Source organism: Talpa europaea (assembly GCF_964194135.1).
Source record: "Talpa europaea genome assembly, chromosome: 11".
NCBI classification, from domain to species: domain Eukaryota; kingdom Metazoa; phylum Chordata; class Mammalia; order Eulipotyphla; family Talpidae; genus Talpa; species Talpa europaea.
The window spans coordinates 100,387,552-100,411,989 of record NC_140078.1 but is presented as its reverse complement, the minus strand read 5'-3'; the positions used below and the strand labels follow the sequence as shown (position 1 = coordinate 100,411,989).

Genomic DNA, 24,438 nt, shown 5'->3' with positions numbered 1-24,438 from the left:
ACCTAGCACCTGGAAGATGCCGGTGCCCTGGTTCCTGCTGTCCTTGGCACTAGGCCGGAGCCCAGTGGTCCTCTCTCTGGAGAGGCTGGTGGGGCTCGAGGACACTGCCCGCTGCTCTCCGGTGAGTCGGGGGCCTGGGTGAGGGGAATGGCTCAGGGTTGAGTCTGCGGGCCTGTCAGGTCCCTAACTTGGCTCCTGTCACTGCCACCACTATCAGAACCGCCCGGGCTGGTCTGTCTGGTGCTGCTGGAGCAGTGCAAGGCCCACGGGGAGGGGGCAAAAGCTGGGTCTTCCTTCTTCTGGGCGGGGCCTAGACTAGGGAGTCCCAGAAAGAGGTGGGCATGGGCGGGATCTTCTCCAGCAGGGAGAGATGAAGACTATTGGCTTTGAGGCATAAACGGGGCTCTCCTTTTCCTTCCCAGGGCCTGTCCTGCCACCTCTGGGGTGAGTACTCCCACCTTAGAGAGAAAAGGACTTCACAGAGGGGTGGGAAGGAGGGGAGCTGCCCAGGCCCGGTTCACAGCCCACCCTTGGCCCAGAGCTCTTTGGCCCTTCCGGGGTGTCAGGTGCAGCCACACTCTGGGTTCAGAGCGCTCCAGCCCCGCCCTTCACACACAGATGGCGACCTGCTGTGCCTGCCTGGGAGCCTCCAGCCGGCCCCGGGCCCCGTGCTGGCGCCCGCGCGCCTGCAGACAGAGCTGGTGCAGAAGTGCCACCAGGAGTCCGACTGTGACCTGTGCGTGCGCGTGATCGTCCACCTGGCTGTGCACGGTGAGCACATCCCGGCTGGGCACACACCACAAGTGTGTCTGGGGTGCCTGTGAGGTCCTCCCCGAGGACGCTGGCCAGCCTCCCCCTCCCGCCAGGCTCCAGGCCTGGCCCCTGCTGCCCAGCACTGGGCTTTCTGGAGGGCAGGTAAACTCAGAGGCTGCCTGGGCAGAGGGTCTGAACAGGCCTTGCTCTGGGCTCCTTCCAGGGCACTGGGAAGGGCCGGAAGACGAGGGAGAGACGGCCGCCGACCCAGCGCCCGAGGACCCCAGGAACGGTGAGGAGACGCGCTGGCCCAGCCGCCCTGCCGCCCAGGGCCTTGGCAGCCACAGCCTGACCGCCCCTCTGTCCTGTCCTCCCAGGCTCTCTGCAGGCCCAAGTCGTCCTGTCCTTCCAGACCATCCCCATCTCACGCTGCGTCCTGCTGGAGGTGCAGGCGCCCGCTGCCCTGGTGCAGCCCAATCAGTCTGTGGTATGTGCATCACTCCCGCTGGCACCGCCGCCGCCTCCTGGCAAAACCTTCCCCTGCGTGGCCTCTTTAAGTGCTGCTTGCGACCAGGGCACTGGGCAAGCCCTCTCAGCCGTGGACGCCTCCGTTTTCCTGTCTAGAAAGTGGGGACAAGGACAGTAGTGAGAATTCGCCGCGTGGACGCGTGCCGCGCGCCGGGGCGGGGGTGCTGGGCCGCACTGAAGGGTCTCAGCAGGCTCGTCTTTTCCCTTCTCTGTGATCCTCAGACTATCCCATGAACACGCGCCGTTAGTGCCCTCAATTTCCAAATCAAGGAGCTGAGGCTTGGGAGGGGGATTGTGGGGGCCACCACTGCCCTGGCCTCCCACACCCCAAGTCTGTGTGGTGGGGGGTGTTGGGGCTTCTCCCCGCCCAGAAAGTCACACAGGGTTGGGAGGGATAACGCCTCTGGGCCCAACTGCTGTCCCGCCAGCCCCTGCCAACATCCTGCATTCCGGAAAACTCTGCATCTGCTGCTCCGCTCATTGGGGAGGACCCTGGAGGCTCTGGGCCTGAGAACCACTTCTGGGGGGGAGGGCCATCCCACATCTGTGTTGGGGAGTCTGATCACTCTAGTTTTGACCACAGGATCCAGGTCAGGGACTCAAACAGTAAGTCCCGGCCCTGTGGACACCATGACCGAGGGGCTGTGCTTTAGCACTGGGGCCCTTGAAGGCAAGTCTCACGGCAGAACTTCAGCCTCTACGGTGTAAACACAGTCATTGGCTGGGTGACAGGGGAGGGGTGGGAGGTGCTTGCAGAGGACCCCCAAGCTCTTGGCCTGGATCCTGAGCCCTGTACCACCGGCCTTCCACACCCCTCTTCTCACAGGGCTCTGTAGTATTTGACTGCTTCGAGGCTGCTCTGGGGGCTGAGGTACGAATCTGGTCCTCCACTCAGCCCAGGTACCAGCAGGAAGTCAACCTCACGCAGCAGCTGCCTGGTAAGTGGCCCCAGAGCCCCCTCCTCTTTGACCCCCCTGGTCTCTCTGCCCTCAGCTACTTCCTTCCTGCTCTTACCCCATTCCTAATCCCACCCACTCCCAGGCAAGGGTGTGAGCCCCAGAGCCTCCTCTCCCCAGGTGACGCAACTTCCCTGGGGAAGGTGCTCTGGGCACTGGGTGGATGTGGGTGGTATGTAAGGGCCTGGGAGCCCACCCCAACGTTCCCCATGGGTTGGATTGTCCCCCTTCTTTTCTCAGCCCCTAGCCCCACTAGAGGCTTTTCTGTGATCTCTCCCCAGACTGCAGGGGGCTCGAAGTCCGGGACAGCATCCAGAGCTGCAGGGGTAGGGGCTAGGGCCAGGGGCTGCGGGAGGGAGGGGCAGGGGCTAGGGCCAGGGGCTGTGGGAGGGAGGTGCGCGAGGGAACCTTGCTGTTGCCTCCAGGTCTATGCTGCTAAGTCCTAGAAACTTGCAGAGCACATGCATCCATCCATCTTCTGTCTATCTGCCCATCCACCTTCCATCCATCCATCCATCCTCCATCTGTTCATCCATCCTCCATTTATCCATCCATCCTCCATCCGTTCATCCATCCACCATCCATCTATCCATCCTCCATCCATCTGTTCATCCATCCTCCATGCATCCATCCACCATCCATCTATCCATCCTCCATCCATCTGTTCATCCATCCTCCATGCATCCATCCACCATCCATCCATCCACCATCCATCTGTCCATGCAACCTCCACCATCCATCTATCTATCATACGTCCATCCGTCCATCCATCCGTCTGTCCATCCATCCATCCATCCTCCCTCCTTTATGCCAGACTCTGGGAATATAAAGAAGAATCAATCAGTCCTTAAAACAAACATTTATTAGTATGGGGACATCTAGAGGCTCACAGCATTGTCAATATTATGGTGCCCCCCAATATATCAAAATAATATTAAAATATTAAACCCTAAAATAAGGGTTTTTTTAAGATTTATTTTTAATTAATTTATTTATTTATTCATTCATTTATTTATTTATACATGCACTGGGTACAGTCAGAAGCACGGGAGGGTGAGAGAATTCACCAGAGCCAGAGCGGGGAGCAGAGCAGGCAGAAGGACCGAAGCACACTGCTGAGGGGAGCAGCGGGCGGCAGGAGAGGTCTGCACGCCATGTGGGACCCTCCTCCGGTGGCCGGGGAGCAGCCGGGGATTGAACCGGTGCAGCCGAGGCTGAGGGCAGCTTTGCAACCCAGCGCTCAACCGCTGCACCACGGGGGAGGCCCTAAAATAAGGTTTTAAAAAAGTCACAGTTGGGCCTCCCCTGTGGCGCAGCGGTTGAGCGCTGGGTTGCGAAGCTGCCCGCAGCCTCTGCAGCGCCGGTTCGATCCCCGGCCTATGGGCGAGGGTCCCACATGGCGCACAGACCTCTCCTGCCGTGCCTGTTGCTCCCCTCAGCAGTGTACTTCGTCAGTCTGCCTGCTCTGCTCTCCCCTTTGGTTCTGGTGAATTCTCTCACCCTCCCGCTCTTCTGACTGTACCCAGTGCTTGTATAAATAAATAATCATTAAAAAAAAAGCCCTTTATAATAAATAAATAAATAAATAAATAAATAAGTCACAGTTATGGTTTCTCCAATGCACTGTTCAGATTTTGCTTTGTTCATGTTGTGTGTTGTATTTTCTTTTGGTTGTGACATGGCAAACCTCACGACAGTTAGACTCTGGCGCTACATCCACCAGCAACACTGACCAAAATCCCCATCCCCTGACCTCTTAACACGGTCAGGCTGCATGGTTGGGGGGGGCGGGCAGGCGAGGACACAGTTAACACCTGGAGGTGAGAAATGTGCAGAGGCGGACCTCCATCAGTGCTGAGGAGAAGAGGCAGGGGGAGGGACGGCAGTGGGCAGGGAAGCTCTCTGGTGGGCGGGTCGCTGAAGGATGTGAGGGCGGCGCCATGTGGGTGTCTGAAGGAAGAGGGCTCCTGCTTAGGGCACAGCCAGTGCCAAGGGCCTGAGGCAGGAGTGTGTCTGGTGCATTCACATGCTAGTAAGGAGGCCAGTGAAGACCCTGGCTCTTCCTTTGGAAGTAAGACAGAGGGCATCAGAGCTCCTGCGCGGAGAATGACTTATATTTTAGATGGTTCTAGGATCCTTCTGGCTACACAGAGAGTCTCAAGGAGAGTTAACTCAGGACACATACGGGGACCTACCTGGGTTCAGCCTGGGCCTGGCTGCCAGGGACAGAGTCCCCTAGATTTAGACAAAGGCCATGCCCTCCAGGGTTTAAAGGTGACACCCAAGGCCCCGCCGGTGGGCTGGCCCGGTCTGGAGGTGCAGGTGAGGTGAGGGCAGTCTGTCTTTGCCTCCCCCCAGCCCTGCCCTGGCTCAGCGTGTCTGCAGATGGCGACCAGGTGCACCTGCTGCTGGACGTCCCCAAGGAGCAGCGCTTCTGCCTCTCCCTGTACTGGCACCAGCTCCAGGGCCCTCCGAAACCCCGAGGGCACAGCAACCTGGTGAGGCCCCTCCTCCCCAGACTCACCCCACTCTCAGCCAGTGCCATGGGCAGCTTGCCAGTGTGATGTCAAAGGAGACCCTGGAGGAGGGAGGACACGGTGACTCATGCCCAAAGCGGGGCCACCTGCTTCCTGCACTTTGCCAGCAGCTGGCCGGCCTCCTCTTCCTCGTCTCCTCCAGCTCCCCCCTTTCCGCTTGTCCCACAGACTGGGCCACAGACCATTGCCTTGAACCACACAGATCTGTTTCCCTGCCTCTGTATTCAGGTAGGAGCAGAGTCCAGGGGGGTGGTGGGAGAGGGGGGTGGTTAGTGCTTGGTGGCGCGGTGTGCTTTCTGGCCTCGCCAGACTCCGTACCCCTCTTTGTGATGGAAACCGTGGCTCCCGGGTCACTGCCCTCCTTGACCTCGGCTGCTGTGCCTCCTGCCCGCGGCTTGCCCCTGGTGCTGTCCTGATCCTCTAGCCCTAGGACTCCTGCTTTTGCTTCACGACCCTGTGGAGATGTCCCCTCTTCCTTGAAGCCTCTCCCTGCTCCCCCAGTTCCTTCTCTGTCCCCCTGGAGAGCAGAGCATGTGTTGTGAACTCAGACCGGTTTGAATCCTGACTCTTGCCATGTGCCATGTGTGACCCTGGATAAGTCACGTCCCCTCGCCGAGCCAGTTTTCTGTTTGTAAAACGGTGTCAGCCTCACAGAGCGGTTCTGAGGGGACAAGCCGCATCTGGGCCCAAGAGCCTCTCTCATCTCCCTCTGGTCTCACACTTATTGGCCATCAGGCCCATCCATTTTACCTCCGACATGAAGGTGACTGACTCTCCCTCCCTCTCCTCTGTCTCAGTCTGGGCTCCTAGCTTGTCTCCTCTAGACTGTTTCAGCAACTTCACCCCTTCCCCACAGCTGCCCTGGCATTCTGGCCCCCAGGGGACCCTTTTCCACTGCATCTTTCCCATGATTCCCTTTTTTTTTAAATTAATTTATTTATGTATACAAGCACTGGGTACAGTCAGAAGCGCGGGAGGGTGAGAGAATTCCCCAGAGCCAGAGCGGGGAGCAGAGCAGGCAGAAGGACCGAAGGACACTGCTGAGGGGAGCAGCGGGCGGCAGGAGGGGTCTGCGCACCATGTGGGACCCTCCCTCCGGTGGCCGGGGAGCAGCCGGGGATCGAACTGGCGCTGCAGAGGCTGCGGGCAGCTTCGCAACCCAGCGCTCAACCGCTGCGCCACTGGGAAGGCCCATGATTCCCTTTCACAGGACTTTGTCAGGTCTAAATGGAGCTACTCATCAAGCCACACCCACCTCACCACCAACCTCAAGGCAGTTCCCACACCCTGATATGCCCTCACTTCTTTTCCATACAGTGGGGTTCTTCCTGCTCAGTGTCATCTCTTTCCCCAAAAAATGTTCCCTCCCTCCCTGGCTTCCCCACATCTCCAAATCCCCTCACACTCTGTCCTCCCCAGTCCAAGTCCTTTTTCCTCTTATTGGGGCACCTGTCTCATTTCTTCTTGCACACGACAGATGCTCAATGAGTGAGTAATCCAATGTGTAGATGTGTTTTATCCTCGCTACAGTTATGAATCTTGAAAGCAAGGAAATAGCCGGTGAAAGTGTAGTAGCTCCTCCAGAGCCTTGCACAGTGCCTGAATGTAGTGGGTGCTAATTAGGTGCGTTGATTGAATAAGGGAAACCCTACTGCCCAGCACAGCACTAGTTTACACTGGAGACATAACAGATGTTCACGAAATGCTCACTGTTCTGTAAATGTCCTCAAACCAAGCATGTTACTACCACATAGTGGGTGCGCTTCATAACAGCGAGGATATTATCTCTGGTGCTTAGCACCTCTGGCCTGTGCCCCTGTTCTCGTATGTATGAATAAATAAATCTTAAAAAAAAAATCCATGGAAAGAATACTTGGATGGACGTGTCTTTAACACGGAGCACATGCCCGGCACCTAGTAGCCTCTCACAAGGTGACTGTGGAATTCAATTGCGGAGTGTCCCGCGTGCCTACCATGGTGCTAAGACACGCAGTAGGTATTTACGGAGAGCTGATTAAGAGGTTGGCATAGGGTTAGCGGGGAGGGAGAGGAAGTGCATCCCTGGCTATGGAACGAGTGTGGAAGATGCGCGGCACGACGAGGCCCGAGCCCAGCCGAGGACCCGGGCGTGCTCGCGGGGGGTGGCGGGTGGAACTGACCTGCAGCCTGGCTTCCTTTCCAGGTGTGGCCCCTGGAGCCTGATGCCGTCAGGACAAGCATGTGCCCCTTCAGGGACGGTGAGTGGACAGCGGAGACAGGGTTGGCACAGGGACTTGGAGGGTGCATGCAGGGCTTGTGGTGACCCCCTCTTCCCCCACAGACCCTGGTGCACACCAGAACCTCTGGCGGGCGGCCCGGTTGCGCCTCCTGCCCCCGCGGAGCTGGCGACTGGATGCGCCCTGCGCGCTGCCCGCCGAGGCCGCGCTGTGCTGGCAGGTTCCGGGTGGAGGCCCCTGCCAGCCGCTGGCCCCGCCGCTGCCCCGCGAGAACGTGACTGTGAATGTAAGCCAGGAGCCGCGGCGTGCCCGGTGGGGAAGGAAGGAGGGCCGGGGGCTACGTCTCCTGACCCTGCCTGTTCTTTCCACAGAAGCCCCTTGAGTTCCCGGTCCTGAAGGGCCATGCTAACCTCTGTGTCCAGGTAAGGGGGGTGCCAGAGCGCTGGACTGGGGGCACTCCCCAGGAGGACCCCCAGACAAGTCCGCTGGGGCCTGGAGCACAGGCTGGGGCTCTCTCGAGCGGTTCCTGTGCTGACTGCACCGCGCCTGAGCCTTGGGCAAGCTCCCCGCCTGTCTGCGTGACAGGCTCCGACTGCAGCCGCTGCCAGAGTGTGATGAAGATTAAATAAGTGCTTGGCCGGGGGACCGGCATGAAGGAAATGCTCTATGACGGCAGCTGCCTTTGTCGGTGCTGTCATTATACTAGTTCCCTGCCTCTGGCGTTGGTTTCTCTACGGCGGCCGAGGGTGATTATTAAAACACTCAGTAAAGCTTCACAGGGCATCTGCGCCGGGCATGTTTCAGGTGCGTGAGGTGGATAGGCTGGTAAAGAAAGAGGACATAGGCTCACAGCAGGGTCTAATTTGGGGTCATGATGACCTCACAAGGCTAAGGCTGAGAAAGGGGGGTGACTCCCAATCACCCAGCCTTGAACCCAGACGTGCCGAAGGTCAGGTCCAGAGCTCTGCCTCACCCAACAGGGCTCCTCTAGCCTGCCCCTTCTTGTCTGGTCTGTCTTGCTTTTCTTCGTGCCCTTAACCATGGCCTCTTCCGAGCAGGTGAGCGACGGGGAGAAGCTGCAGCTGCAAGAGTGCTTGTGGGCTGGTGAGTGAGACTGGGGGGGCTGGGACAGGGCTGTTCCCTCAAGGGTGAACCCTGAAAGTGCCAGCTCCTGGAGCTGAAAGGTCATGGGGGTTGCCAGTGGCAGTCCCACTCAGAGGGGGTTCTCCTTCCAGAATCCCTGGGGCCCCCCAAGGATGATATGCTGCTGCTGGAGACACGAGGCCCCCAGGACAACAAATCACTCTGTGCCTTGGAGCCCAGTGGCTGCACCCCACTGCTGGGCAGGGCTTCCACGGTGAGGGCAGGGGATCCCCCTCCATCTCAAAATTTCACTCTTCCGCATCCCCTCCTCTGTGTCTTACTCTGTGCTGGTCTCTGGGAATGTGGGGGTGACTCAGACCTGGGCTCTGTTCTCAGTTGCCTCTCAAAAGCCTCCCGGGCCCCCCAAACCCACCGTTACACCCAGATAGAGCCTAGTAGTCACCTATTGCGGTGACCTAGGTGACAGCCCCCACCTCTTGGCTCGGCAGAGGGCAGCTCGCCTTGGAGAGCAGTTACTGGAGGATCTGCAGTCAGGCCAGTGCCTGCAGGTGAGTAGGTGGCAGGTGGGCGGCCCCAGCACCCCAGGGCAGCAGGCCCAATGTCCTCTTCCTCCTCTTCCTTAGAAACTCGCGCTTCCTAGGCAGGGGCCTCCTCACTGTCCCTCGAGCACCCACTCACCCTCTGCTTATGCCTATTTTGTGCCCAACCCTGGGCATGTTAAGAGTGGAAGAAGCGGACTTTCTGTCCCTGGTAGCTCACTGCTGGCTAGAAACCTGTAAACAGATAATAACCATGTGCTAATCCTGGGCTCCAGGAAGCTGCAGAGAAGGTTGTCTTGCTGGGGGCTGGATCTGGAGGGTGGCACAGTCCAGGCAGTAGGCAAAGCGTAAGCAAAGGCAGAGCAGCCTGCGGGAACCTGCTGTCGTGACCCCACAGGGAGGATATAGTTGAAGTTGGGAATCTGAAGATGGGGCTGGCAGAAGGGGTGGGGATTGAACACCAAACTGGGGGCTCTGGACTTGGTTCTGTCTGTGTCTTACAGCTGTGGGAGGACGAGCTGGGTGCACTATGGGCCTGCCCCATGGACAAGTGTAAGTATTCCAGCTGTCCTTCCTTGCCGTACCAGGAGCTGGTATCCCGATCAGTCTCGGGGCAGAACAGGCCAGGGCCTTGGCTTTCTCTGGCTCAGATGAGTCAGATCAGAGGATCATCCTTTCATTCATTCAGAAGCTGTGATGAGTTTGCAGGGGGTCCCCACTTCACCAAAAAGATACAACTCCTGCCTGCATCACAGCCACAGTTTAGAAAGGCATTTGGTAAACAACCACTCACATTTAGTGAGGGCTCTTGAGGCACTCGCTGTAATGTAAACTAGCAAAGCTGTTGACAGAACAGGGACCTGACCTAGGCGAGGGGAGGAGTTCAAGGCCTGAGCTTCACTCTGAGGGCCAAGCTAGGTGGGCGGGGTAGAGGTACATTTTTGTGGAGACCTTGGGTGCTTGTTGGAAGGACTCCAAGGCAGTCAGACAGCAGGAGCTTCCCAAAGGACTACAATGATGGGCCTCCCTAATCAGTGGTTTCACCTTCTGCGATTCTAGTTACCTGCATTCAACCACAGTCCGAGACTATCACGTACAGTATTTTGAGAGCGAGACCACATTCACATAACTTTTATCGCAGTGTATCGTTCTCATTGTTCTATTTTATTATTGCCGTTAACCCCTTACCGTGCCTCATACTCACCACAGGTGTGTGTAGGAAAGTGTACAGGGGTCAGTCCTCTCTGTGGCTTCAGGCATCCACTGGGGGTCATGGAAGGTATTGGGGTGACTGTCATCCAATTTCTATTTCTAAAAGATCTTTGGGGCTGCCAGCTGGTGAGTGGATTGGAGGCAAAAGAAAAAAGGTCGGGGGGTACCAATTATGAAGCTGTTGCAGTGTCCTGGAGAGGGAGGTCAAGGGCCCCAGCCCTAGCTCGGGGTACAGTACCGGCCGTCCCTGGACCACTCACTGGCCCGGCCTTGTGTTAAATGCTTTCCCTGCACTCAGATTTCCGGGCGCTATGATTACCCTAAGTTCACAGAGTGGAAAACTGAGGCGGACGTTGAAGTCAGGCATCCAGGTCACCCAAGCAGATGGGCCCGTGTTCACACCCTGTCTGAGGCTGCTCTGGGTTTCGGCACATCGCTTGTTTCTGGGGGCCTGGGTTTCTCCTCTTTGGTGAGGCCCCTGACCCGCCCATCTTCTCCTGGGCCTTCCAGATGTCCACCGGCGCTGGGCCCTGGTGTGGCTGGCCTGCCTACTCCTTGCCGCGGTGCTTTTCCTTCTCTTCCTCCTCAAAAAGGGCCGCGTGAAAGGTGAGCGACTGCGGCCGCACTCCCCGGGGCGGGACGGGGGGGAGTCGGCCCCGCGGGGGGGGGGGCAGCGGCCAGGCTCACCCGCCCCCCCCCCCGCCCCTCTCGCCCAACAGGGTGGCTGAGGCTCCTGCAGGCGGACGCCGGCGCGGGGGGTGAGTGCGCGCCGGGCGGCGGGGCGCCCGGGGCCGGGCCTCGGGCCTCTCACGTCTCGCCCTCCCCTGTGTTCTCTCCGGCAGCGGCCGCCAGGGGCCGCGCGGTCCTGCTGCTGCACGCGGCCGACGACGCGGGCTTCCAGCGCCTGGTGGGCGCCCTGGCGTCGGCGCTGAGCCGGCTGCCGCTGCGCGTGGCCGTGGACCTGTGGAGCCGCCGGGAGCTGAGCGCGCTGGGGCCCGTGGCCTGGGCGCACGCGCAGCGGCGCCGGACCCTGCAGGAGGGCGGCGTGGTGGTGCTGCTCTTCTCGCCCGCGGCCGCGGCGCTGTGCCGCGAGTGGCTGCCCGACGGGGCGCCGGCGCCCGGGGCGCGCGGCCCGCACGACGCCTTCGCCGCCTCGCTGGGCGGGGTGCTGCCCGACCTGCTGCGCGGCCGCGCGCCCGGGCGCTACGTGGGCGCCTGCTTCGACCGCCTGCTGCCCGCGGCCGCCGTGCCCGCGCCCTTCCGCGCCGCGCCGCTCTTCGTCCTGCCCGCGCAGCTGCCCGCCTTCCTGGGCGCCCTGCTGGGGCGCGGCGCCCCCGGGCCCGGGCGGCTGCGGGCGCGGGCGGAGCGCGTGGCCCGGGCGCTGCAGCCCGCGCTGGACGGCTGCCTGGGGGCGCCGGGGCGGGCGGCGCCGGGGCGGGGGGGCGCGGCGGCCCCCGGGCGTGAATAAAGCAGACGCTGTCTCCCACCCCGCCTCCCGCACGTGTGTCCGCGCCGGGCCCTTTGACCCCGACAGGTGCAGCCCGGCGCCGCCTCCGGTTGGCCGGCGCGGGGTGACGTCAAGGCACACGGCCCGCCGCCATTGGCTGCGGCCCGGCCCCGCCCCCCGGGCTGCGGCGCCGCCGGGGCACGTCTGACGCCAGCGGCGGCGTCGCGGAGCCTGAGCCGGGCGCCGGGCCGGTGGGTCGTCCCTTCCTCCCGCGCCCCGCGACTCCAGGCCCTGCCCCGAGTCGGGGGCCCAGACCCGGCCCCGACCCCGCCCTCCACGTCCGGACCCGGGCTCCGCCCCGCCGGCGGGCTCCGGACTCCTCCCCCCGGCCCGCCCATCCGGCCTCCCGGCCTCCCGCCCCCGGGCCCGGCCCGCTGGTCCTGGGTGGTGCCGACCCGGCCCGGCCCGGCCCGGCTCGCCCGCGCCAGACCCTGAAGCAGCGGGCTGCCCCCGGCCCCTCGCCAGCGCCCGGCGCGAGGACGGCCGCCCGCCCCGGCACTGCGGAGAAGGCTCCGTACCCACGGCCCCCGCCCGGGCCCGCCCCGGCCGCGCCGCTGCTGCTTAGAATAACCTGGGTCCGGGCGCCCGCCCCCAGGGCCGACCCACTTCTTCCTCGCCGGCTCCCGCAGCGAGCCTTCCCCTCGCCCCGCGCACAGGTTGCCAGCCTGGGAAAATGGCCCTGCGGGCCCCCGGGGGCCTGCCTCTGGCCCTGCTCTGCGGCCTGAGCCTCTTCCTCAGTCTCCCAGGCCCCGTGTGGCTCCAGCCCTCGCCGCTGCCCCACTCTGCTCCCCCGGCCGAGCCCCACCCGTGTCACACATGCCGCGGACTGGTGGACAGCTTCAACAAGGTGGGTGCTCCGGCAGGCCCATGGGAGGGCCCCCCAAGACTCTCCCGGCCGTGGCGAGCGGGGCGCCCCGGGTGAAAGTCTACTGATTGATTGTGAGGCACCGGGCCGGCTGGCTGTGTGCCTCGGTCTGCCGGTCGATGAAATACTGAAGCGCTGGAATGTGCCGGAAACCTTAGCAGTTACACTCTTTTCCACCTCCAGGGCCTGGAGAGAACGATCCGCGACAACTTTGGCGGTGGAAATACCGCCTGGGAGGAAGAGAAGTTGTCCAAATACAAAGACAGGTAAGGGCCTGGGGCGGTGTGCCTACCGCAGCTCCCAACCTCTGCTGTAGGGCAGGGGCCTGGAAACTCTTGGGGATCACATACGCATCCAGCAGATGTCGAGTCAAGAGCAGTAATAATGGGGGTGTGGTGTTCAAAGTGTAACGTTGGAACAGAGATCTGAAGTGAAGCAAGCCCTGTGACCTTTGGGAAAGGAATTTGGGCAAAGAGGAGGCCGAGCTCTGTGTGATGGAGAAGCGGGGAGAGGGCCATGAACAGGAGAGTGGTAGGAGGTGAAGGGAAGAGGACCAGGCTCTGAAGGTCACAGGCAGGAGTTTGGGTTTCCTTCTGAGTGGTGGGAAGCTACTGGGCGGGTTTTGAGCAGAGAAGTGATGTGGTCTTATCCTACCTTTCAGATATCGCTCACACTACTAGCTAGTCAGCAGACCGTAGGTGGCCAGGAGGGAGGAAGCAGGGGGAACAGGTGGGAGGCTGGTGTGGAGACTGTGCAAGAAGTGAGGCTAGTGAGGCACCTGGGGGGCAAGGTCAAGTGAAGTCTTGCACAGTCTCGCTAGCAGGCAGACCGATAGCACTTGGTGGATCCACATGGGCCAAGGGAGAGAAAATAGAGTAACAGGCGCTTACTAGGTTAGGGACCTGAGCTGTAGGAAAAGGTGACATGAATTTGGGAGTCGCCCGCAGGTGGGCTTGTATCTGCATTCGTTTTGGAAGAGGCGAGATTAGAGGGAGAGGTTGGAGAGAGGATGGGCCTGAGCCCTAGGTCCTCTAGCTTGTCAAAGTCAAGTCAGGGAGAAGCAATTAACAAAGACTTGGAGGCAGACAGCGCTGGTTGTGAGTCCTGCCCCTGTGTGCCCTCCGGAAGGCCACATAACCTCTCAGAACCTCAGTTTCCACTCTGTTAAAATGGGGATATTGGGGCCTCCCTGGTGGCGCAAGGGGTTAAGCACTATGCTATGAAGCAGTCCACAGCCTCTGCAGCATGAGTTTGATCCCCGGCCGGCCAGGGAGAAACCCATATGGTGCAGCAGACCTCTCCTGACTCACCCGCTGCTCCCCTCAGCAGTGTATTTCAGTCAGTCCGCCTGTTGGGCTCCCCACTGTCTCTGGTGAATCCTCTCACCCCCCGCATCTCTGGCCTGTACCCCAGCTATTGTATGTATGTATAAATAAATCTTTTTAAAAATTAAAAAAAAATAAAATGGGGATATTAATACCTGCTCTGCACCCACTCAGCAAGGATTAAACTGTGATGCCCCTTAGCAACGAAGGGTCTTGTTATTATGTGGTGTGGGCCATCTTCCTCTCCCTCAGTGGGCCTCGGTTTCCTCATTGGGGAATGAGGGCACTGGCCAGGTAAACCCTAAGGGCACTTCCAGCTTGATGATAACGGTTTTGTTTGGAATCACCTTCCCTTATAGCCAGGCGCTGTGCCAGACTCTAAACGCAGGAGAATAATAGCCACGGCGATTTTATACTTTAACTTTTATTGTGGTGGCAGAATACGTGTAACACCAGATTCCCCACTTAGTTCACTCACAGTGGGGAACTCACAGCTGCTGCTCCTGCCATCTAGTTCCGGGACATTTGTCATCACCCCAAAAGGAAAGGCCACGCCCATTAAGCAGTCAGCCCCCCTCCTTCGCCTCCCCTGACAGCCAAAGCTGCTTTCTGTGGATTTGCTGATTCCCTAGAATCGTGCAGTTCGTGGCCTGTCGTGTCTGGCTCTTGTCACTTTGCCTAGGTTTTCAGGGCGCGTCCACGCTGTCGCCTGTGTTGGTAGTTTGTTCCTTTTTAAGGCGGAGTAGTATTCCTTGCGCAGGAGGTTTGTCTGCACATTCCCCGGCTGATAGGCACTGGGGTGGCTTCCACCTTTTGACAGCCGTGAATAGTGTTCCCATGAGCTTTTGTGTACAAGGTTTGGTTTGAATGCCTGATTTCTGCTCTTGGGCATACACCTAGATGTGGAATTACTGCTAGTGTGGTGATTCTATATCTACATTTTTGAGGAACTGCCAAACTCTTCCACAGTGGCTGCTGCATTTTACGTTCCTACCAGCGGTGTGTGCGCGTGCTGCGGGGGCGGGCGGGGAGTTCCAGTTTTTCCACCTCTTCAACACTTGTCATATTTTTTTAAAATTTATTTTTTTTAAAGATTTATTTGTGCATACTAGAACTGGGGTACAGGCCAGAGGTGGGGGGGTGAGAGGATTCACCAGAGACAGAGTGGGGAACAGAACAGGCGGACTGACTGAAATACACTGCTGAGGGGAACAGCGGGTGAGACAGGAGAGGTCTGCTGCGCCATGTGGGCAGCTTCCTGGCCAGGGATCAAATTTGTGTTGCAGAGGCTGCGGATAGCTTGTTAGTGCTGAGACTTAACCCCTTGCGCTACGAGGGAGGCCCTTCTTGCCATGTTTTTAATCATATCTAACCAGTGAGGGTATTAGATCCCCTGTGCAGTGGAGGCGCTGAGGTAGCTTACGGCATGCCTGCAGGGGAGGTATTGCCCCTTTCACAGGTGAGAGCAGACACTCAAGATCGGTTCAGTCGCTTGCCCTAGACCACACAGCTCGACTCAGACCGTCATCCCTCCAGCCCCCCAGACCAGTCCACTTCCTTTCATATGGCCGTTGCACAAGGAGGGTGGGCGAGGAGGCCTCTGGGAGGGTGGGGGCAGAGTGGGTCACATTCCTGCCACCCCTCTGATGGGTCAGTGAGACGCGCCTGGTGGAGGTGCTGGAGAGCGTGTGCAGCAAGTCGGACTTCGAGTGCCACCGCCTGCTGGAGCTGAGTGAGGAGCTGCTGGAGAGCTGGTGGTTTCACAAGTGAGTGGTGTGGGCCTTCCCGGGCAGGGACCTGCTGGGGCTTTGGCGCTAGGACTAAGGCTTCACAACCCAGAGCTGCTCCGGCCTGGTAGGGACCCGAGCTCTCACCCCAACTCTAGTTGCCCCCTCTGCCCCATGGGGAAAGGTCAGGTGATTCCGTGGGTCTTTGGCCCAGGACGGGTGGTTCTGTGGTTATAGGGGCAGAAGGCCGCACCTCTGATGGGGTCTCAGATCTCCTGCCCCCCGCAGGCAGCAGGAAGCCCCGGACCTCTTCCAGTGGCTCTGCTCAGATTCCCTGAAGCTCTGCTGCCCCTCAGGCACCTTTGGGCCCTCCTGTTTACGTGAGTGTTTCAAGTTCCTCCTTGGGGGTGGGGGCGCAGCTGAGGCTGGGGGTCCTGTCCTGGCCCTGCTCAGTAACTTCCAGCCCACAGTGCTGGCTGTGTCCCCCGCTGTTAAGCCACCTCCCTATGGAGGGGCTGGTGCTGCTCCAAAACCCCCGTGGTTGCCCCCTTTCCAGCAGCAGCTGAACTTCAGCCCCTTTTAGAAAAATCTCTCTGGATGCTGCACATAGAGTCAGCAACAAGAATGGTTCCTTCAGCCTTTAGAAAAGATCGGTAATTAATCTAATCGTTGCACAGTCTAAATGTTGCAGAATAGGGTCTCGGTTAAATAAATATCATTTTATGACAAAATATTTGTGTTGCCGTGAAATTAAAGTTTCCTCCCCTAAAATGGCCAGTGACCTGGGGAAAATACTCTGCGTATCCAAGACTGTTTCTCTCTCCCTCCCTGGTTTGGTGTCTGCCCACAGCCTGCCCAGGGGGCGCGGAGAAGCCTTGTGGTGGCTACGGGCGGTGTGAAGGGGAAGGGACTCGAGGGGGCAGTGGGCGCTGTGACTGCCAAGCCGGCTACGGGGGTGAGGCCTGTGGCCAGTGCGGCCTCGGCTACTTCGAGGCGGAGCGCAACGCCAGCCATCTGGTATGTTCGGGTAGGTAGCCGGAAGGTGCGGCGCGGGGCAGGGCCAGGCGGGGTGCCTGCCTGCCCATCCTCATGCTTCCCGCCTTCTGCCAGCCTGCTTTGGTCCCTGCGCCCGCTGCTCGGGACCCGAGGAGTCCAACTGTTTACAGTGCAAGAAGGGCTGGGCGCTGCATCACCTCAAGTGTGTGGGTGAGTGGGGCCCTGCCCTGGGCCTGGGGGGCGGGCAAGGGGTCCGGGCTGGCTCCCGCATCCCCTCAGCACGCATCTCCTCGGGGAGAACGTCAGTCTCCGTCTTCTTGGCGACTCCAGCTGGCGGCGAAGGTGGAGAAGGAACCGGGCGCTTGCGGTACAGACTGGTCTGTGTACAGTGAGGTGCCTGGTCCGGCTCAGAGCTGGTGAGCAGTCAGGAAGGGCTTCTTGGAGGCGGTATCACTTAGCGAAGTCTTGACAGTCGAGGAAGCTTTGGCCAGGAGAATGAGGACCCTGAACTTGGGGTCAGGAAACCTGGGTTTGAAACTTGGTTTGGTCCCTGCCCTGCCACTTCTCTAGATGACGTTACAAAAAGATTCCTCGACGGCCGTGGCTGCGAGAATAGAGAGGCGTATTTGTACCTCAGATCAGCCTGGAAGCAAGCAGACCAGGCTGGCAAGGAAGTCCTGCCCCTGGCATTCAAGATCACGGAGTCCCGGGGCTGACTGTGCAGTCCCCCCTTGGTTTGTCCTCGTGGTTGAGGCTGGGGCGCCGACGCCTCCTGCTCATACCCGGTGCTAAGGAAGCGAGAAACAGGAAATGCACGCAGGTCTCCCAGTTCAAGTTGTCTTAAGGTGCAGCTCACAGCGGAGCACACCACTCCTGCTCACACCCTGCCGGCCAGGACGCCACCCGGGGCCCGCTGAGGGGCGGGGCGGGCGGCTGAGGGCTGCCGCACCTCTGCCTCGGTGCAGTCTGGGCCACACTGCTGGCGCCCAGGCCAGTCCATCACCCCCACGCTTCAGCGACTCTGCTAGTGAACTTGGGGTTGAAGTTCCCACCCTATTGGTCTCCGCAGACATCGACGAGTGTGGCACTGAGAGAGCCGAATGTGGAGCCGACCAGTTCTGTGTGAACACGGAGGGCGCGTATGAGTGCCGTGGTGCGTGTCCACTCCTGGGCAGGGCTGGGTGGGAGGATAGGAGGAGGTTCCATGCCTGTGCCCCCAAGACTGCCCCTCTCAGGCGCCAGAACCTCCCCCCTCCCCCTTCTGGAGCACGGCTGTCCTGGCCCAAGCCAGCACTCACCCTTCTCTCCCTCCCTTTCCAGACTGTTCCAAGGCCTGCCTGGGCTGCATGGGGGCTGGCCCGGGCCGCTGTAAGAGGTGCAGCCCCGGCTACCAGCAGGTGGGCTCCAAGTGTCTCGGTGAGTCCCTGGCTACTGAGGCATGGGCACCTCCAGAACTGGGAGGGGCTGGCACAGGTCAGGGCAGGTGGAAGGGGAAGGGAAGGTGGCAGGGCACCTGGGCAAGGATGGGGGGCTGTCAGGATGTGAGCGAGAGGGTCACGGGTGCTGCACCGGCCCTGGCATCTGTGACCCTGCCTTGCTCCCCCTCCAGATGTGGATGAATGTGCCACAGAGGTGTGTCCTGGGGACAACGAGCAGTGCGAGAACACGGAGGGCAGTTACCGCTGCGTCTGTGCCGAGGGCTACAAGCAGATCGAGGGCATCTGCGTCAAGGAGCAGATCCCAGGTGAGCCCCACCTGGCCCCCAGAACTGGGGAGGGGAGCCCCTTCAGGCAGCTGTTGGCCCTCTCTTGGCCCTCCCCCACATCCAACCCCCAGGAGTCCATGTGAGACCTGAACCCTGCATCTGCTCTCTAGGCTAGCCCTTGGTGGTCTCGCTCTCCCTGGACAAAGAACCTGGACTTGGCATCAAATAGGCTGTCTCACCAAGTCCGTGTCCCCTCCTGTCTGGTGGCACCAGCCCCCACCCTGGCCCCCTGACCCCATAACGACGGGGACAGTCACTTTTCCCACAGCCCTCACTGGGTCACACACAGCCCTGATCATGTTGCACATTATTTCACCCTTAAGACAATCAGATGCCCTGCGTGTTCGCACACTACTATGTCACGATTGCCCAGATGCAGAGAGAAGCCGCTTGCCCAGCGCCACTTGGCAGCGAGTGCAGAGCCAGGAGTCGAATCTGGGCACCTGGCTCTGAGCCGGGCTGGGACATGTGATATGTGCCTGCCCTGACTCGCCCACCGTGTGGTGCTGAGCAAATCCCCTTCCCTCTCTGCGCCTCCGTTTCCCATTTGGTGAGGAGGGGTGACTGCGGCCCTCCCAGTGAATGAGGGTGTGGCCAGCGTGCTGGCCAGGCATGGGTGGCCTGGGGAGCCCTGCACGCCCATGGGCGCGGGTAGAGTAAGCGAGTGACCGAGCCCCTCGCGCCCTCAGAGCCGGCGGGCTTCTTCTCGGAGATGACAGAGGACGAGCTGGTGGTGCTGCAGCAGATGTTCTTCGGCGTCGTCATCTGTGCCCTGGCCACGCTGGCCGCCAAGGGCGACTTGGTCTTCACCGCCATCTTCATTGGGGCTGTGGCGGCCATGACGGGCTACTGGTTGTCCGAGCGCAGTGACCGTGTGCTGGAGGGCTTCATCAAGGGCAGATAATCCCCGCCGTGCCCGCAGCCTCTCCTGCCACAGCTGCCCACAAGTCAGGCCTCGCTCCTGCCTGGACACACGGGGCAGCTGGCTTTGTTTTCGAGAGGGGTAAGCACCCTCTACCCACCTTAGGGAGCAGAGTCCAGGCACCCAGACCTGGGCAGGTGAGGTGAGGCCCCTCTGGTGAAAAAGAAGCCTTTTTAAAGGTGGATGCCATGAGATCTTGGCCTGAGGGGACTGGGCAGGTGTCAGTGTGTGAATTTTCCAAAAGATAGGTCTCCTCGCGATGGATGCTTTGACCCCTGCCCAGGACGAGGGGGGGGTCCCTGCAGGGGTGGGCCCATCACAGCCCCCTCTGCCAGCTGCATGCCGCCAGCTCCCATGCTGTGCTCACCCCGTGCCCCTCAGCCACTGACTTATTTATTCATCTCAGGAAATAAAGGTCTTGTAAAGTGGAGCTGCGTCAGTGTTAACTACCTGGCCCCTGCGTCCACCTAAGCTACTGGGAAACATTTCCACCTCTGGGACTCTTAAAAAACCTGGGGGATGGAGAGCTGTCCTGTGGAGGAGTGGACGAAGGACACAGGGGACGTGTGGCTCTGAGGTGCTAGAGGGGGGATGGAGGAGCTGTGCAGAACTCCGTGGGTTCTGTTCCAGCTATCGTTTTGCCGAAGGACCCTGGGGGAAATTTCACTTTTCTAAAAAACCGGGCAGAACGCTTTTCCTCTCAGGTGCAACGGGAGAGTGAGGTGACAGGCGTGAAGAGCTGGAGCGGCAGGTGTGGAGTAAAACGCCCCAGCACTTCCTTGGGAAGCGGCTGTGGCTGGCAGCCCTCCCCTCCCCCGCAGGCGCCACCTTGCAGCTGGCTGCGGGGCTGCGCGTCCGTCCTGGCAGCGCCCTGGAGTGGCGGAGGCAGGCACGTCGTGTCCGAAGGGTTTATTTCTTTGGCACAAAGAGGACAGTCTGGACAAGGGCGCCTCATCTCTCCACACGGGGCAGCCTGGAAGGGATGAGGGGGTCTGGGCCACCCGAGCCCCCTTCCCCGTACCCAGGCCATGCGTGCCCACCCTGTATTCCACGAAGTCACGGCCTCTGTGCAAAATACCCGCTGGAAAAAATAGAGATATTTAAAAAAAACAAAGGGCGGGGGGCTCGCGCGGCAGCCGGGCGGGCCCGGGAGAAACAGTTTTGCAAGGGCTCGAGTCCCGGCGGCCGCGCCACGAGGCCGTGGAGAGCGGGGGCGCCGGGCCCGCGCCCTCAGAGCTCGATGGTGTCGCTGGAGGCGCTGCGGGAGTCCCCGGGCCGGCCGGGCGGCTGGACGCCTTCGCGCGGGGGCGCGGCGGGCCGGGGCGCGGCGGGCGCGGGCAGGAGCTGCACGGTGCTGGGCGGCTCGTCCAGGGGCAGGCTGTCCCCCGACGACAGCCCGTGGCGCCAGGGGTTCCAGCTGATCTTGAGGGAGCCCCGCGAGAAGCTGTCCAGGGAGCTGCCCGAGGCCGCCGCGCGGGGCTCCTCCGGGCGCGGCGGCACCGGCCCGCGCCCGCGCACGTCGCTCAGCGACCGGCAGCGCCCGCGGAGCCGCGCGGGGCCCGCGCCGTCCAGCTCGGCGTCGGGGTGGCTGCCCCGCCGCGGCCGCAGCGCGCCCCCCGGCGGCGAGGAGGCCAGGCCGCAGCGCCGGAACACGCTGTCGCGCACCAGGTGCTCGCGGAAGAGCGCGGCGTCGATGCTGCGGCTCAGGTTGATGGGCGACGGCGGCCGCAGGTCCAGCTCGCTCTCGCCCGGCGCCGGCCCCTCGCTGCCGCGCGACAGCCCCGGGCCGCGCCCCAGCGACGCCGCCGAGCCCCAGGCGCCCGGGCCCGGCGCGGCCGGCGGCGCCCCCTCCGCGGGGTTGCGGATGAGGCTCTTGCTGATGTCCAGGCCGCCCGCGCCCATGCCGCCGCTGGGCCCCGCGAAGCAGTTGTTGGGGCGCTCCGGCACCTCGCTCTTGCCCGCGGGCGCGGGGCACGCCAGGCGCAGCAGCTTAGCCCAGCAGGCGTGCTCCGTGGGCGGCCGGGGCCTCGCGGCGGCCACGCCGGCCAGCGCCAGGGCCAGCGCCCAGCTGAGCTCCAGCAGGCGCAGCCAGAAGTGCACGCCCCACCAGGCCCACGAGAAGCGGCCCACGCGGCCCGGGCCCGGGTACAGCCAGAGCGCGGCGGCCAGCTGCAGGCCGCTGGCCAGCAGCCCCAGCGCGCCGGCCACGGCCAGCAGCCTCGGGCCCGGGCTGGCCCCCCAGCCCCGCGGCCCGTCCAGCAGGCGGCGCCGGCACAGGCAGAGCGTGCCCAGAGCCACGGCCGCGCCCCAGGCGCAGGACACGCCCTGGGCCAGGAGATTGAGCGCAGGCCTCCGGGACAGCAGGTCCGTGGCCAGCAGCCCCGCGCCGTGCGCCGACGCCAGCACCCCCAGCAGGAGCGGGTTCTGCAGTGGCGGGGGCAGCCCCGCGCCCAGGCCAAGCAGGGTCAGGGCGCCCAGCGCGGTGAGCAGCAGGGGGAAGGGCAGGTTGTAGAGCACCAGGCCGGCGCGGAGGCCCAGCCTCGCCTGCGAGCCGTAGGGGTCGGCGAGCATGTAGGCCGAACGCAGCACGGACGCCAGGAGGACCAGCAGCGCGGCCGCCAGGACCAGCCGGGGGCCCGTGGGGGCGGCTGCCAGGGTGGCCAGGGCCAGCAAGGCGGGCAGCAGGAAGAGCACCCCCACCCCGTAGACGTGCAGCTCCCAGGAAAAGCTCAGCACCCTCCGCAGGGGGCCCCAGCGCAGGGGCGGCGCCGTGGCGTTGGCTGGGGGGCTGGAGGCTGCCACTGAAACCATGGAGCTGGCTGAGGGCTCCGGAGGGGGCGGCTGGCCCAGGGCGCGCTGCGTGGTGACCCGAATGAGGCCCCGGCGGGACGTTGAGGGGGCCTGGACTGGAGGTGCTGGGGGATGGCTTTGGGGGCGACCAGGCCACTCCTCAGCTTCATCTGCAATAATAACAGTATTAGAACATCCCTTGGGAAAGCGCTTTTGATTTGCCTCTGTGCTCTGACTCTGGGGGGCAAGTTATTCAAGTCTTCCGGGCACATCTGTCAAGTGAGGGTGGTGGCAGCAGGTACCTCCTTGGCTTGCGAGGATGAAAAGTTCATCGAGTAAGTGCTAAATGATGTGCGCGCTCTCTCTGATTAAGGAAACATCAGCAATTCCAAGCCGGGCTGCCTATTTGAGTCACCTGGAGACCAAGTGAAGCAGGATTTCTTGGGGGTGGGGCCTGGCACTGGAGCTTCTGAAAAGCCCCTCTAGTGATGGTGCAAGCTGGGCCATCGCTGCCCTAATACACCCTCGTTATGCACAAGAACATTCCAGTCCCTGAAGGGCAAATGCTTTCTCCCCGAGTAACAGGTGAGTATTTACTTATCAGCCTATTTTGTTTAAAGGAGGTCCTGGTCAGTTGTTGGGGGGGGGGGTGTCTCCACTCTCCCCATAGGCGTCTCACGCGGTTGTTACAATATCCCGTCTCCCCAAACCCCCGCCATGGCCCTCACCTGGCTGCAGGGCCCCCACAGGGCTCTCTGTTCGGTTTGTCGCTGGGCGAAAGTCCAACAGGTCAGGGATGAGGGACTTGGGGGTACCTGGGTTCTCCACTGCCCCTCTCACCCGCTGGGGGGACACGGGGTCTGCTCCATTTATTGCTGCTATCTCTGAAATGACAAAAGTTGTCACTGCCTTGCCTGACCCTCCAGCTGTCTCCAAAGTCTAATCCCGGGGGGGGGGGGGCGGGCACAATCACCCTCATTTGTGAGAATGAGGAAAATGGGACCCAGAGGGAGCAGAGGTCACACGGAAACTGGGGCATCCGGCCGCCCGGGAACGCAGCCCTGCCAGCCCGCGCAGCATCTCCCCGTGACACCTACCAGGCTGAGGCTGCCCGTCAGGAGTCTCTGAGGCAGGGGGACCTGTCGCCTGGGGTCCCGGCGAGCCCTTGACCTCAGGGAGGTCAGCCTGCGTGGGCGAGGGGCGTGGAAAACCGTCTTCCCGGGTCTCCCCAGCTCCAGCCTTCTCGGGAGACTCTGCTGGCAGCTCGTCAGCGGGGGGAAGGCTTCTGGTCACTGTCGGGTCTGGCTGGGCCTCAGGCGCCTGAGAGGACTCTGCCTCAACCGGGGGTACCGCGCGAACACCAGGGGCTGCCGGGTCCTGCTGGGTGAAGACCGGACCTTGGGCAGCCTCCTGGAAGAACTCCTCGCCGACACCCCCAGCGTCCGGCACGGGCCTCCGGGAAGCGCCTGGGGGCGGCACACCAGTGTGGGTTGGGCCCTGGCGGCCTAAGAGCGATGTCTCCAGGACCCCAGCCTCAGCCTCAGCCAGTGGCTCCTCCTCTGTAGGTGGCTGCTGGCCCTCTCGTCCTGCGGACCCCTGTGGGGAGGGAGGAACCGTGGCTCCCTGGAGCTGGAGTTGGGGAGTTGGAATGAAAGTGAGGTGGGGGGCCCCCACTGGGTGAGGGGCTGGTGCTTCCTGTTCCAAAGGCTCCTGTGAATCAGGAGGTCCCGTCCAGCCCTGAGAACTCGGCCCTCGGGCCATCTGGAGGTCATCGGTCCCTGGGAGTCCTTCTCTCTGAGCCCCATGCGCAGCTTTAGGTCCATGCAGGGCTGGGCCCAGGGGAGCATCTGCGGGCCTCTCAGGCACCCCTTCAGCAGAGACCTGGGGGCCATCTGAGTGCCAGGGGCTCCCATCTCTGGGCTTCTCCCAGAGGAAGTCCAAGGCTTGGGCCTCAGCGCCAGGAGCACTTTGGGGGTGGGCTCCTGGGATCAGGTGTGGTTCCGAGTCCTCAAGGCGCCTGGGGAGCTGGGCCAGGGCAGGGCCGGCCCCCAGTGATGGCAGCAGCAGCAGCAGGAGGCCACACGTGTGTGCCCGTGGGCAGGGGGCCATGGTCCTCTCTGAAGCCCGGGCCCAGAGCCCTCAACTTCCACTCCTCACTAGATGAGTCTACAAAAGAGGGGAGATGACATGTGAGGGTTGGGGGCGCCTGTGCTGCCCCAGGGGGGCTGGTGGGAGAGAAAGAAAAGGATCCGAGGCAGCAGCTTCTCCACACTCCCATGCCCTCCATCTCCTCACTCCCCAGAGTCTCCAGTCATGCTGCTCGCCCTGCTGCGAAACCAGAAACCGTCGGTGGCTCCCCATCGACCTGGGGAGACTAAGCTCCTTCCCTGGTCTCCCAAGGCCCTACCTGGCTGCTCCCCTATCCTTCAGCCCTGGGCTGTCCGATGCCCCCTATTTCTGCTCCGGCAGCCCCCTCAGCCTGGACTGCCCTCCCCCTTCTCGTGACTGGCTGAAATCCCGTTCCTGAAGGCACAGATCAAATATCAGAGAGGGGAGGGGGAGGGGAGCACGCGGCTGTCCTTGGGGAGCGGCTAGTGCTTGCATCCCAGGCGCCCCTTCCTGGGCCAGCCTGGCTAACGAACCCGGCGCCGAGGTGGGGACAGAGCGCGCCTACCTCGGGTGGGCCCCGGGAAACT

The 24,438-nt window shown here is 61.8% G+C and overlaps 3 protein-coding genes across 3 annotated transcripts; 2 read left to right on the top strand and 1 right to left on the bottom strand.

The window, feature by feature from the left end:
• Positions 1-16: 16 nt before the first annotated feature.
• On the top strand, positions 17-11,313 carry LOC311180178 (interleukin-17 receptor C-like; the record flags this gene model as incomplete). Its single annotated transcript, XM_084247839.1, has 19 exons — positions 17-121; positions 423-444; positions 619-771; positions 977-1,045; positions 1,131-1,240; positions 2,108-2,219; positions 2,519-2,563; positions 4,596-4,735; positions 4,943-5,002; positions 6,957-7,011; positions 7,095-7,276; positions 7,362-7,412; positions 8,049-8,094; positions 8,226-8,347; positions 8,583-8,642; positions 9,137-9,185; positions 10,356-10,451; positions 10,565-10,603; positions 10,688-11,313. 19 exons carry the CDS (start codon positions 17-19, stop codon positions 11,311-11,313), a joined length of 2,142 nt encoding a protein of 713 aa, XP_084103965.1.
• Positions 11,314-12,018: 705 nt separating this feature from the next.
• Positions 12,019-18,934, top strand: CRELD1 (cysteine rich with EGF like domains 1; the record flags this gene model as incomplete). The annotated part of the gene is made up of 10 exons (XM_084248290.1): positions 12,019-12,199; positions 12,401-12,483; positions 15,198-15,308; positions 15,558-15,649; positions 16,120-16,296; positions 16,380-16,475; positions 17,335-17,418; positions 17,586-17,681; positions 17,875-18,009; positions 18,720-18,934. The coding sequence occupies exons 1-10, from the start codon at positions 12,026-12,028 to the stop codon at positions 18,932-18,934; spliced, it is 1,263 nt and encodes a 420-aa protein (XP_084104416.1). The 5' UTR covers positions 12,019-12,025.
• Positions 18,935-20,135: 1,201 nt separating this feature from the next.
• On the bottom strand, positions 20,136-23,860 carry PRRT3 (proline rich transmembrane protein 3). The gene is made up of 3 exons (XM_084247629.1): positions 22,840-23,860; positions 22,471-22,626; positions 20,136-21,912 (listed from the first exon to the last, which is right to left on the bottom strand). The coding sequence occupies exons 1-3, from the start codon at positions 23,849-23,851 to the stop codon at positions 20,183-20,185; spliced, it is 2,898 nt and encodes a 965-aa protein (XP_084103755.1). The 5' UTR covers positions 23,852-23,860; the 3' UTR covers positions 20,136-20,182.
• Positions 23,861-24,438: the final 578 nt, after the last annotated feature.